The sequence below is a fragment of the Alosa alosa genome, chromosome 10, assembly GCF_017589495.1.
Source record: "Alosa alosa isolate M-15738 ecotype Scorff River chromosome 10, AALO_Geno_1.1, whole genome shotgun sequence".
Taxonomy (NCBI): domain Eukaryota; kingdom Metazoa; phylum Chordata; class Actinopteri; order Clupeiformes; family Clupeidae; genus Alosa; species Alosa alosa.
This window is the reverse complement of record NC_063198.1, coordinates 26,761,382-26,774,206: the sequence shown is the minus strand read 5'-3', so window position 1 is coordinate 26,774,206 and position 12,825 is coordinate 26,761,382. Positions and strand designations below refer to the sequence as shown.

Sequence of the window (12,825 nt, the reverse complement as noted above, 5' to 3'; positions counted from 1 at the left end):
TTTGAGTTGCTCTTTGGGTGCCAAAATGCCTTATGGCCATATTGAAAATGACTATATGTTTTGGCTTCATGCCTGTTTAATATGACCTTGTCATGATAATAAAGGCATTTGATTTGTTTTCTTTTTTTTGGAAGAAGAGGAATCTTTATGATATATGTTCACTGAAAGACCATATAGCTCAGTGGTTCGCAAACTTTTTCTATCATTCCCCACTTTGGAAGTAGGGAATTTTCAAGCACCTGACCCCATCAACTCTGCAAAATGATAATGTTAAAAAAAATGGTTTCTGTCTTTACTTACTATTTTGTTTTGAATCTATGATCTTGTAAAAAAAAAAAGCCATTATTAAAGATTAACAAAAAAAAAAACACATTTCCTCCTGTTAATTGCGCCCCACCTGACATGTCTCTATTCTACTTGTCATGAGCATTCTCTCTCCCTGGTAACAATCTTAATTGATTCAATTCTCTGCCACTCTGCTCACTCTCTCTCTACTCTGCCTAACGAGCTCCACCTGGCTCCGCCCTGCTCTGCTCTTGTTACCTGGCCAGCTGCGCTGCATTTCCCACTCACCATCCTCACCTTGCCCCACTCTGCTCTAATTACTCTGCCAGCTGCACTGCATTTCTCCACTAACCTCTCCCAGTATATAAAGCCCTGTTTTTTCAGCCAAGCCCTGTCAGATCATCTTCAAACCTGGACCAGTAACCTGCCTGCCTGTCTACTCTCTGACTCCTACCTGTGATTCGGATCCTTTCTTGACTGCCTCCCTGTTCTACTGCCCTGGTTATACCGACCCGCCTTCCGGATCTTCTCGATTACTCTCCGATCTTCAGCCCCCCCCGGTAACTCGAATCTGCCTTCTGTCTCTCACCACGTTTAGTGCCTAGCCCTGGTCTGTCCTACTGCCTGCTGTTCACCTTGCTGTTGTGTGTGTGTGTGATTCCCCAGGCCTCCGACCACCAGACGAGCGAGCCCCGACGCGTCACCACCCTCAGCCCGAGACGCCGCTCGATCACTGGGGGACACACACACTCAGCACCTTGGACTGGAACCCCCCGGAGACTTGGAAAACCCCAGAGCCCCGAGAACCCCTGGAACCCTCCTAGCACCCCTGGAACCGGAACCTCCAAGACCTCACGTTTCTCTCACTCCTCTTCCCCCCTGAACCCTTCAATAAAAAGACTCTGAATTTGAACTTGCGCTCTTGGGTCGTCTTCTGTCCATGACACTACTAGTATTCTATAGTGGGGCCCGCCCCACACTGTGAGAACCAATGAAATAGCTGGTCATAGTATGATCATAAACCACAGTCCGTTAAGGTAAACTGTTTTATTATTTTTTTTTTTGTTTAACCAAACACCAGATACATTCATCTTCTATATACCCTTCTCCCCAACATAAAACAAATGCAAATGGTAGTCATTTGTCTCAGAAACAATTTGTACAATGGTTTCTACAAAGAAATTGTCCAAATACATATACATATTTTCTGACAAAACTCTTTGAGCCAAAATATTTGAGTAAGTGACGCAAAGACCACCACCACTTTCTGGAGTTTGCATGGGAAACCAGTGAGAGAAAAACACGCCGGATAACTGGTGACTGCAGGTCAGATCTGGGTAGCCTACTTTATTAAGACAGTTTGCCTGCACAGACTGTACAGCCAGGTTTGTTGAATTTCAAGTTCATTCTTTCTCATTGTTCACTGGATATACCTTGAGTACCTTGAGAAAACGGAACTTTGTTCACAAATTGTAGTCAACAGAGTTTCAACAGCAAGCTAGAAAGTCTGGGAACCATCCAAATAAAGTGTCACCCAGATCTGTATGCTCTTGCCTGGATTTTAGCACATCCCAAGCCCACTGCAGAAGGTGTGTGTGGGCGTTCAGCAGTCTCTACCCACACAACCCTCTGGATATGGCACACTGTGTAGTCACTCAGGATAATCAGTGGGGACAAGAAGCCCTGGTGATCCACTCCAGGAACTTCACTCTCAAAGCATGACACGACAGGGTACTATGGCGGCTTAAGAGAATAGCTGTGCTGAAAATGCACTGAGCAGCATATGTGTGAGTGGGCCTGTGTGTGTTTCCAAACACCCTCTTGTGTGGATTTATAGTACAGTACATTCAGCTGAAAGATGTACACATTGTGAATACACTTCTCTCATTCATGGTAGATCTGGTGTCTCTGTACCACGGATCTCATGCAGTCATTTACAAAAAATCTGATTCACAAGTCTTACAAAGTATGGGGAAAAAAAAAAAAATTGATAAAAAATATAGGGATGGTTGCCTTGCCACCTCATGCAGGCTAGTCAGGATGACCGACAAGAGTGACTTTCTTCAGGAGTTTCCACATTGAGAAATGACAATATGGGTTTATTCTTTGTCCAGCAGCAACATGTATGAAAATATCCTACTAAAGGATTTTACAGACCTCTGTAGCACTACTGTATTTCAACAAAACATGAATCCAGTTTACTCTCCTGCAAAGACTTACATTTCCCATCACAAACAAATCAAATCTTAAACAGATACAATGTTTATCATTCTACACACTTGCTTTAATTGTGCTATGCAATGGTCTGAATGTCCAGCACTAAAGGCCCCTAAACACATCCGTCCATCCATGATCTTGATAGTCCAGTGGAACACATAGCACTTGTTAATACATCCTACAGAGGACTCTATATTTTTCATGTGTCACTTTTCTCAATACACCATGTCACATAATTACAATCGTGTTTTAGGAAACATTCTTTCTTGTCAATTTGTCTCTTTGCTGTAGTTTGGTTTCTTTTATCACAAAAAATATATAGTAATTTATGTATATATACTTATATACTTATATTTATGAACAATTCGTGCTCTGAGTTCTTGCAGCCGCTGTCTCTGGGAGAAACACTTAGTTCAGTCAAACTTCAATCTCGACACGCCTCTCATTGTAACACTATGCCAAAAGCTTGTGATGAAATTGGGGGATGTTCCACAAAGCAAGATCTCTGAGTTAACCTAACTTTAGTAAGAACATCTTTGGGTAGCTCAAATTCTGGGACAAAACCTTTAAGGAGGACTCGCTGATCTTGGTTTCTGAAATACTGAATTTCTGAATGTTTCTCAAAAGTACTGAATGCTGGCTTTGCCTTTATTTGGAGTGTGCGTGTGTGCGTGTGTGTGTGTGTGTGTGTGTGTGTGACCAGATTACCAGATTATGTCTTGCTATGGACATGTGGAGAAAAACTGTATACTATGACAAATCATAGAATTATCTTACTAACATCCATATGTAAGACTTGAAAGTCAAATCAATCATTATACACAATTCTCCAAGAGCACTTCCATTTAGCTCTACATGTGCCCTCAGCTCATCCATAATCAACAATACTCTCAGAGAGGATAACACATCAGAGAAAACATTTGGAGAGCAGAGTTTCATTTTACACACTGCTCCAAAACAAACATAAACACATCAAAAACAAATGAAATAAAACCCCTTTATATGACAAATAATCAGAGTGGATTAGGGTAGAGCCCAGAGTTCACTAAAAAGACAGTGTATAGGGTAAATATATTGTGCATCTTGAAAATGAAAAGAGGGAATTTCAGAGCCTTTTTATACATATATCATTGACTCTCAATCTCTGACGGAGATCCTGTTATCTTACATCAAGCTAAAATATTCCTTGTTACCCCATGCTTTGCCAGTTTACCTGTCAACTATGCATCAAAATTCTAAAGCAACCAAAAACAACCAAGAGATTAAATGCAATCAAACAAACACAGAACACAGTGATTATCATAGTGATAAATCATACTGAATGAACTGAAAGGCCACTAAGGTATGACATGCCAAAGACTTCTATATACATTTAATAGCGCCCTGCACTCAACAGTATAACACCTCAAAGGACGGCCATCAGTATGAAACAATGCCCCCTGCTGGTCATAATGATACAACTTAAATGGTTGATTATGTTAGCCCACTAACAGTGTTGTAAGGCTAACACTGATTTGACGTATAATGAAACAAATATGTGAACTCAGACAGGTAAACTCTTTACAGCCACAATAGACCTACGTAAGACATTCTGTATTTTAAAGATTAGTGTAAGTCCATTTATTACATTCCAATGCATAGGATCCTGTCACAGATCCTGTCTCAGAGTGGCTGAGATTTGATGGGCTTGTAAATATGGAAATGTATGACTTGGTTCAGTTGGGAGATCATTGCTACTGGTTTTCTTAGCTCTGTACCTGAATATAACTGAATAATTTGATATTTTATGTGGTGAGTAACATTGTCTCTGTATGCGTGTGTGTGTGTGTGTGTGTGTGTTGTGGGGGGGGCACTGTTCCATACTTGCTGTCCTCACACAGACACACAATGTTGAACAGGTACACACATCTGTCCAGCTAATCAAAGGCAAATAACGAAACCATCTGTCCTGAAATAAGGCTATCCGATTGCATAGAACTTTTGAACAGAGCATTCCTTGGGCAGAACCTACACTGTTCTGCACACACACACACACACACACACACACACACACACACACACACACACACACACACACACACACACACACACACACACACACACACACACACACACACACCACCCAGCTCCCATTGAGACCTGACAGAGGGGGAACATGAGGGGGCACACAGTAAACCACTCTGGCCTGGCTCTGCTCTGGATCAACAGGAGACCAAGACTAGGGCCATACCAGTGTCAGCCATTGCATTTTCTTGGTGAAAGTGGAAACAATGTCTGAGCTGATCTGTCCCATGCACCACCGTTCAGAAAGCAGAGCTGTTCTTTTACTGTGCTAGTAAGTTCTGTGCCTGTTGTTTGAGTAGTGTAGTGCTTGATGAGTAGTTGTCTGTCATTAGAGGGTCAAAGTAGAGGGTCAAACCAGATTTTGATATTTGGGTGTGTACCGCGGTATCATGGCCAAGGGCCCTTTCATACCTGCTATTGAAGGTCCAGACCAAACTGAAAGGTCTGAAGGTCCAGGCCAAACAAGGTAGGTGTGAAAGCAACCCTAGTAGCTATCTGGGTGTTTGAGCACTGTACTGTGATTTCAGAGTGGAGAGGGTACTTTTATCATGAAGTCTGAAGAGGACTAGCTTTGATTGGCAGGTGGTTTTGATTGACAGGTATATGGGGGTGTGTTGGCTCTGTGAGGTCAGTGTGGAGCCCAGTGGGGGTGGCTGGCAGATCAGGAAACACGGTCACGACACAGCGTGACACGACGTGACGCGTGCAGCTTTTAACGGTTCTACGTTTTGTTACATTAAACACTCGAGAAGCAAAAGGGGGCATAAAAAACACACCCCTCCTCACCACCACTCTCCGCTGGAGTGGAGATTTTTTAAGCACCAATTCTTTGTGTGGTGGGTCGGGTCGAGACCTGTCCGTCATATGGCCGTGGCCTGGGATTGGTAGAGGCCACCAGCGGAACGCTGGGTTGCCCAGGAGCCAAAAAAGAAGCTCATTGGCTGGCTGTCCTTGTGTGAGGAGGGGTGGGCGGGGCCAGATGCAGCTGGAATCAGCTGACTGGTCCCTCCACTTCGCCGTCCTTTTCCAACTCGTCCTGGATCTCATCAGTGTTCCCTGAGTCACTGCTGGCCACTGAGCTGACGGAAGGAGAGTTTCTGCCAGGGAGGGAGAGAGAGCAATACAGAAGGGATGGGAGGACAGAGACAGAGAGAGAGAGAGAGAGAGAGAGAGAGAGAGAGAGAGAGAGAGAGGGAAGAAGGAGGGATAGAGGGAGAGAAGGAGTTGAATGATAAGAAAGAAACAGGAACGGAGCAATACAGAAGACCCACAGAAAAGGATGAACAGAGAAACAGAACAGAAGAGAGAAAAGAAGAGGCAGAGGGGTGAGGGAGAGGTGGGGAAAAAGAAAAAACATCTTTGACCTTGTCTTTTCATAATGTTGAAATGAAATTTGATTAGTCATGACAGCAACAGTGATTTACGCTGCACCCTATCTAATGATCTATAAACAGCAATCCTCAGATCTATTGGTTTGAACTGCAACAGTACAGATAATGCAGACCGGAGAATACATTATTTATAACCTTAATCTATTCTATTTATAACTTTAACCTTAACCTTAGATGAGATGAGGTGAGATGAGTGTGGTAGGCCTACCTGCCCCCCTTGATCATCCTCCTGCAGGTCTCCATCTGCACATCCAGGCCTCTCTTCATGCTGCACATCTCCATGTACTCATGCAGGTGTCTGTTCATGTCTGACTTAGCCGTGGCCAACTCCTCCTGAGAGAGGGAGAGCGGGAGAGAGATAGAGGGAGGGAGAGGCGGACAGGGATAAAGAGAGGGAGAGAGAAAGAATGATGGAGAGGTTTAGCGCTCCTTCATTAGACCACTGACTCGCTTTCTTACATGATTGCATCAATAAAACACATGCAGTGCTGAAATCCCGATCAAACCGCCCCTATTTCCACCATTCCACTTTCATTGGTCCATTATGCCCATTTGCCCATCATGCGCAACATTATACAGGGAGGGACCAAGGCAAGAGGAAGGGAAAAAAAGGGGGGCGGGGGGTGAGAGAGAAGTTGAAGAGTGGTACAGAACAGTGACAAGTAGAGTGAGAGAGAGATAGAGAGAAAAAAGAAAGATGGAAAGAAAGAGACAAAGACAGTTCAGAAAAAGATGTATTGGGGATAGGTATGCGCTCTGGCAAGATGCATTACTTCTCACAAATCAGGACAGAACATCAGCAGAGAACAAATCAGAGTCACTCAGAAACCTCAACCAATCAAGACGGATGCCTTATCACAAGGACACGAGGGAACTGGACAAAGTCAAACAAATCCAGATCAAACTCTCCATAATTCTCTACTGCAAGTGTCCGAGAATACATTTAATTTTAATTTCATTTCACAGCAATGATGTCACATATGGAAAATCAGAGAGAGTTAATGTATTTATTCAATACTTATTATGCTTCACTGACTTGTCTATTTATTGATTCCCCTGATTCACTGATTTATTAAGTTATTCATTCCATATGAACATGTCAAAGTCTTCTGACTCACCTCAATCTCTCCAATGGTCTTCTGGTACTCCTGCTCTCTGTTCTTGAACAGAGTCTCGGTCTCGTCGATCAGGCTGCCCAAACTCCCCTCCTGGGACACCTGAGGGACACAGGCAGCACAGCAGACTCTTTAGCGCCCCCTATGGAAACTGTGCCGATGGAGCAACTTATGGACTCCATGAACTCTGGACTATACCCTCCAGACTAAGCACAAACACAGGTGCGATGCCCAGACACTGACCAATAGGGGTGTTGTAAGGGGAGGAGGGTTAAGATTCAAAGGGTCCTGTACTGATAGAGGCCCCCATAGAATGTAATGACCATCATCATTATTACTGGGAAGGACCAATATTATATTCATTCACAGGGCCAAATATTTCTAGCAGCACTCCTGTGGACTGAAAACAGTATATTCCCCATTTATTGCTGTAACAGTTGATATGATTGATGCTGACCTTTTAGTGTTATGAGTGCCTGTACTGTCTTGGCATTAGTGTCTACGGACAACGTTTGAGCATTTAATACTGGACTAGGCTGAATGTCTTCATAAAACCAGCTCACAAATTCCATTTAACATCACTGAAATATGAATACTTAACTAAAAACACTGTGAGCTCTATCTACATACCACTCTAAAGGAGTGGAAGTACTAGTTCAGACATAGTCGGAGCTCATGTGACTGAGTAACTGTGTAGGCGTGCTGATATGTCGAGCGGTGTGAAGCCTTACAGGCTCTCCGCTCTCCCCGAGGCTCTCCACTGTGCCGGGGTTGTTGTTGTTGTTGTTGAAGGCATACGGCACGTTGTAGTTGGTGAAGTCCTCCCACAGCAGCAGGGTCTCCTCGTTCTCCTCCCACGTCAGACTGTCACAGTCGTCGTCGTCGATGTCGAACGTCTCTTTCCTGGCAATAAGGGAGGTGTCAGAGCAATGGCTGTGTGGCGGGAGGATGAGAGGAGGAGAGGACAGGAGGAAAAGAGAGGACAGGAGGAAAAGAGAGGACAGGAGGGGAGAAAACAAAGAGAAGGAGAAAAAGGAAGTGAACACAACACACACACATACACACACAACACGGACACACATGCAGAAGAAGTCCATGCAAAGAGACAGAGAGAAGAAAGCAAAGAGTGCATGCAACAGTAGAGACACACTGCAGAGTGTAGGCTACACACACACCACAGCAAGGACAGCACCAGAGGTCACACACTGGACACTTACACTGGCGTGAGTACATCCTCTCATGAGATCCATACAAAAAGAGCCGTATTAAATATGCCTACTCCACAGCATTAGTCTCACTGTTAGCTGGACTTGATATATGAATGTGAACTCTGTGAACTCAGCAGAGTGCTTTTATGTTCAGTATTAATGCAGTACCACGTATCACCAGTGGGTGGAACTCTACAGCAGAATGACATCAGACTCTGCAAACAGCCTGCTCTAGGAAACAGCTGCAGTGAATGTGTTGTACAGTAATGGCTCCTCACCATAGGCAACTAATGGCTAGTTTTCATAAGGTCACCAATGATAAAATTAGACGGCTCAGATCTAGTTTTGAAAAGAGTGCTGTTTGTATTTGCCACATTGCATTTGGGCAGGAATGTATTGTCAGTACTTGAATGGAACCAACTTGACTAACCCTCAGTCATGATGAGCCTGTAGAGGTTAAAGGTTAAAGTTAAGAGTTGAGGTGTGACTCACAGCTGGTTGAGCATGCGTTTCATCTCGTCTGTGATGTTGAGGGAGCCGGGCACCTCCTCCTCTGATGTGCTAGGATCAGCGTCCATCTCAGAACTCTCCTCGTCTGACGTCACCTTACGCTCCTTCCTTCTGCATGCTACTGCCCCCTACAAAACACACACACACACACACACACACACACACGCATCTAAATACAGATAATCTGACATATAGGCAATCTTACTGTCAAGTTCAGCTCAACCTTGTGAAAGCCGGATCTAACATTGTGAAAACCATTATGATGTGCAGGCCTGGGTGTTATGGCTGTGGCTGCAATATTATTATTATGTCTGGTGATGATTGGATCTGATGTCCAGTAACTAATGTGATACCTCTGTGATACACTGCCTATAGGCTGCACTGTTACTATGATTCACAACAGTGGATTCTGTTTATGTGTCTTATGATAGACTCTGAGGCTGGATCCAGTTTTACTATCCCGCCATAGATGCTGCTCTGATAGCCAACACTCACTGTGGCTGTATCACACTAAATATTATTCTTGCATGATATGCAGTCACTGTACATGTACTATCAAGTTCATAATGTCTAGTCAGGTTATTTCACCTAATAAATGACATTTTACTGCCCAGATACCCTGATCTAAATGTGTCTGTAATATTATTATGTCAGACTGATAGACTGCTGCTGCTGCTGCTGGGGCGTTGAGTCGAGGCTGGAGGACTCTGGCCTGCTTCTGTGTGTGTGATAGAATTGTGGAGCTGATAGACTGCTGCTGCTGCTGCTGGGGCGTTGAGTCGAGGCTGGAGGACTCTGGCCTGCTTCTGTGTGTGTGATAGAATTGTGGAGCTGATAGACTGCTGCTGCTGCTGCTGGGGCGTTGAGTCGAGGCTGGAGGACTCTGGCCTGCTTCTGTGTGTGTGATAGAATTGTGGAGCTGATAGACTGCTGCTGCTGCTGCTGGGGCGTTGAGTCGAGGCTGGAGGACTCTGGCCTGCTTCTGTGTGTGTGATAGAATTGTGGAGCTGATAGACTGCTGCTGCTGCTGCTAGTGGTGCTGCTGGTGGTGCCAGATCCAAGCTGGAGGGCTCTGGATGTGGCCTGCTTCTGACAGGCTGCAGTTGGGCTCGGGCCAGCTCCATCACTGCAATGTGATAACCTTGTGTGCAAGCTGAGCAAACTCACCGGATCAGCACTTCTCCCTGTGGTAGGTGAGTGTGTGTGTGTGTGTGTGTGTGTGTGTGTGGAATGAGGGAGAGCACCGAAAGAGACAGGGTATGTAACTCAGGTGTGTGTTTGTGTGTTTTTGTCTATGTGCATTGTGCATGTGTGTCTGTGTGCCGATGTGTATCTGAGAGTATGTGTAAGAGAGAAAGAGGCACTGGAGAGAGACATTTGTACAGGTCTGATATTATGTAATAGTTTGACTGTGGTTAGGTAGCACAGTGGGTATCGTATTTGCGTAATGCTTGATTAAATATTTAATTCTCCATTTAGAATACCCCCCTGGTTCCTCTTCAAACAACAAATTGTGTCTTAACCAGTAGATTTATGCATATGGGGTATGCCACGACGAAATGAGTCCTATATCAGGAAATACATTTGGAGATAGCGATTTGAATGCAGAGAGGGTCGGAAAAATTACTAAATTATGTATTTTCTAATTTCACCACGAACACATTCCTTAACCTCTTACCTACCACTCATTGACGTTTTTCACTGTAAAACGACCTAGAAATAAAATTTGGATAAAAGAGTTAACATTGTTCTTCCTCGTTCAGACGCTTGCTGTGTGAGTACAGGAAAGTTTCCGTTTTCTTTGGTCTGATAACTGTGTTTTGGCTTTTGGCCTCTTCAAGAAGTCATCATAAATAGGCTGTCCACTCGTAATTATTCTGAGGAAATTTTCTATTTTAGCCAAGAGATTCAGGAGAAACAGCAACCTAAACATACAGTTGTTGCTGACCAGATTCCTCACGGACATTGCACCCGATTGGTCCGATTCAATATGTTTTGGAGATGGCGGCCTATTTAAAAACAAAAACACTAGACTATGCATTTAGGCTATTGTTGTGCTTGTCGTCTTCAGAAGTTGATCGAACATTATAGGCTACCTCACAAGTAACTTGTTTTTTTGCTGAGATGGGGATAGCTTTAACATTTTGGCCAATATCTCTGGGTTGGCTAAACGGAATTAAACAAATGACCCCTTGTCTGTGTGTGTGTGTGTGTGTGTGTATGAGTGTGTGTATGTGCATGTGTTTTGCATTCCTCTGAATTACTTCTTCTTGAGAGATGTGTGTGTGTGTTGAGGAGAGAAAGTCCTTATATATGTATACTACTATCTGTATGGGTGTGTGCATGTGTCTACAGTATACATGGACAAAGAATGAAGCAGACTGACACACACACACACACAGACATACAGACAAAGAGAGCGAAACAGACAGAAAGAGAGAGAGAGAGAGAGAGAGAGAGAGAGAGAGAGAGAGAGAGAGAGACGATGCGAGCTTCACCCACCCTGTCTGGCAGTGTTCTGGACGGGCTGACGTTGAACATGAGGGACATGTCCTCGGAGTTCCTCTGCTGGGCCACGTCACAGAGCTTGGCTGTTATATCTATGCGTCGGCAGATGTCCATGTCCACCTTCATGGCTTTCTCCTGGATCTTCGTGTCCAGCTCTGACATTTGCTACACCATGAGAGAAGAGTGGGCTTCTGTTAGCAGAGGTAAGACCTGTTAACTTTAGCAGTTAGGGCCTCCGTTTATAAACTGCTGCAAGGAGTTGCAAGAGAGGAGGTTTTGGAGGTTTACATGTATTTGGAAAAATACAAATATTATTGTTTAAAAAGAAAGTGTTGAAAGAGTGTTTGTAGACACTCTAAGTATCTATAAATGTTGCTGTGTCATTGTAGTACTGACATGAGGTCGTAGTGTAACACCATGCACGGAGTCGATCACGATCAGTGGGGTCGGGACTCTACTTCACCACGTACCTTTGGTCACTGTAGTTTAGATTAAAATTACTTTAGGAAAACATTCTTCTACTTCTACTTCATGCTAGACTGTTGAAGACGGAAAGACAATTCCACCAAAAACCATGGCAATTCATCTGCTCGGTGACACGGCGTGATCACGTTGCAAGGCCACTCAGTGAAAAGAAACAGATGTCAAAATCAGTGTCTGACATTTCCTTGTAGCAGGGCTTTGCTAAATAATCAAAAAAACACAAAAAGTTGCAAAACCTGCAGTAGCTTTATGATTAGTTGACTTAAGTTCCAGTAGCTGTTTGTTTTCACCGAGTTGCCACCCCACGGCTGGATATGACACCACATCAACCAGACCAATCAAAAAGCAGACTGAAATGCAATCAGGCCACGTCGTCTCCCCTGCGGTATTAGAAAAGCCTGTTGCTAATCACACTGCACAGTCACACCATTTCAGTAAGGAGCACCGAAATAACCTACTTAAATCCATCTCCATATTATGCAGAGCACAATAGTATTAGTCTTGATTGTCTGACGGTCTTGTCTGACTGACTGCCTCGCAGTCACACCCTGTGCATTTCCTGACACCATCACTGTACAATCACCACAATAAATATGACAGAAAGTGTTCAAAACTATAGTCTCTATCATTTAACAATGGTGGCTGTACAACAATGCCTTCAGGAAGTGTACTACCAAGTGAGTTAGACATTATGAATCAGTTTTCCATACATAGATTAAGCCTAGTCCTAGACTACAAGGGCTTTTCAGGGAGATGTGCATTTTAAGTTCTCATTTAGTCCTGACTAGACTTCAAATCCATGCACAGGAATCTGGCCCTGCAGGGCCACACAGGCCAAAGGCTCAGCCCCTCCTACCCTACCCTACCCTACCCTACCCCCACACCATGCTGGGCGTCTCTAAGACGAGTGTCCAGTAGCCACACTAGTAACACACTGTTAGACATTAGCCGTAGGGACAGGCAGAGAGCATCTTACTTTAAGGTCCAGCAGCTTCCAGCGCGACTCGGCAGGTTTGGGCTGCAAGCCCAGATGACTGACACCCT

General features: G+C 44.2%; 1 protein-coding gene and 1 long non-coding RNA gene across 5 annotated transcripts in view; one reads left to right on the top strand and one right to left on the bottom strand.

Moving 5' to 3' along the window:
• The first annotated feature begins 714 nt into the window (after window positions 1–714).
• On the top strand, window positions 715–1,198 carry LOC125302616. Its single transcript, XR_007194936.1, has 2 exons — window positions 715–845; window positions 952–1,198. It is a non-coding gene; the product is annotated as an uncharacterized LOC125302616 (long non-coding RNA).
• A 152-nt stretch (window positions 1,199–1,350) lies between these two features.
• iffo2b (intermediate filament family orphan 2b) overlaps window positions 1,351–12,825 on the bottom strand; it is a 51,821-nt gene continuing 40,346 nt past the window's right edge. The window contains exons 4-10 of one of the 4 annotated variants that reach the window (XM_048255658.1): window positions 12,758–12,823; window positions 11,293–11,463; window positions 8,773–8,918; window positions 7,804–8,005; window positions 7,076–7,174; window positions 6,166–6,290; window positions 1,351–5,663 (exon numbers count right to left, since the gene is read on the bottom strand). In XM_048255658.1, coding sequence (XP_048111615.1) covers window positions 5,558–5,663; window positions 6,166–6,290; window positions 7,076–7,174; window positions 7,804–8,005; window positions 8,773–8,918; window positions 11,293–11,463; window positions 12,758–12,823 — 915 coding nt within the window. In that variant the 3' untranslated portion in view covers window positions 1,351–5,557. The remainder of the gene's footprint in view (window positions 5,664–6,165; window positions 6,291–7,075; window positions 7,175–7,803; window positions 8,006–8,772; window positions 8,919–11,292; window positions 11,464–12,757; window positions 12,824–12,825) is intronic. The other 3 variants (XM_048255659.1, XM_048255660.1, XM_048255661.1) reach the window with 3 other exon arrangements.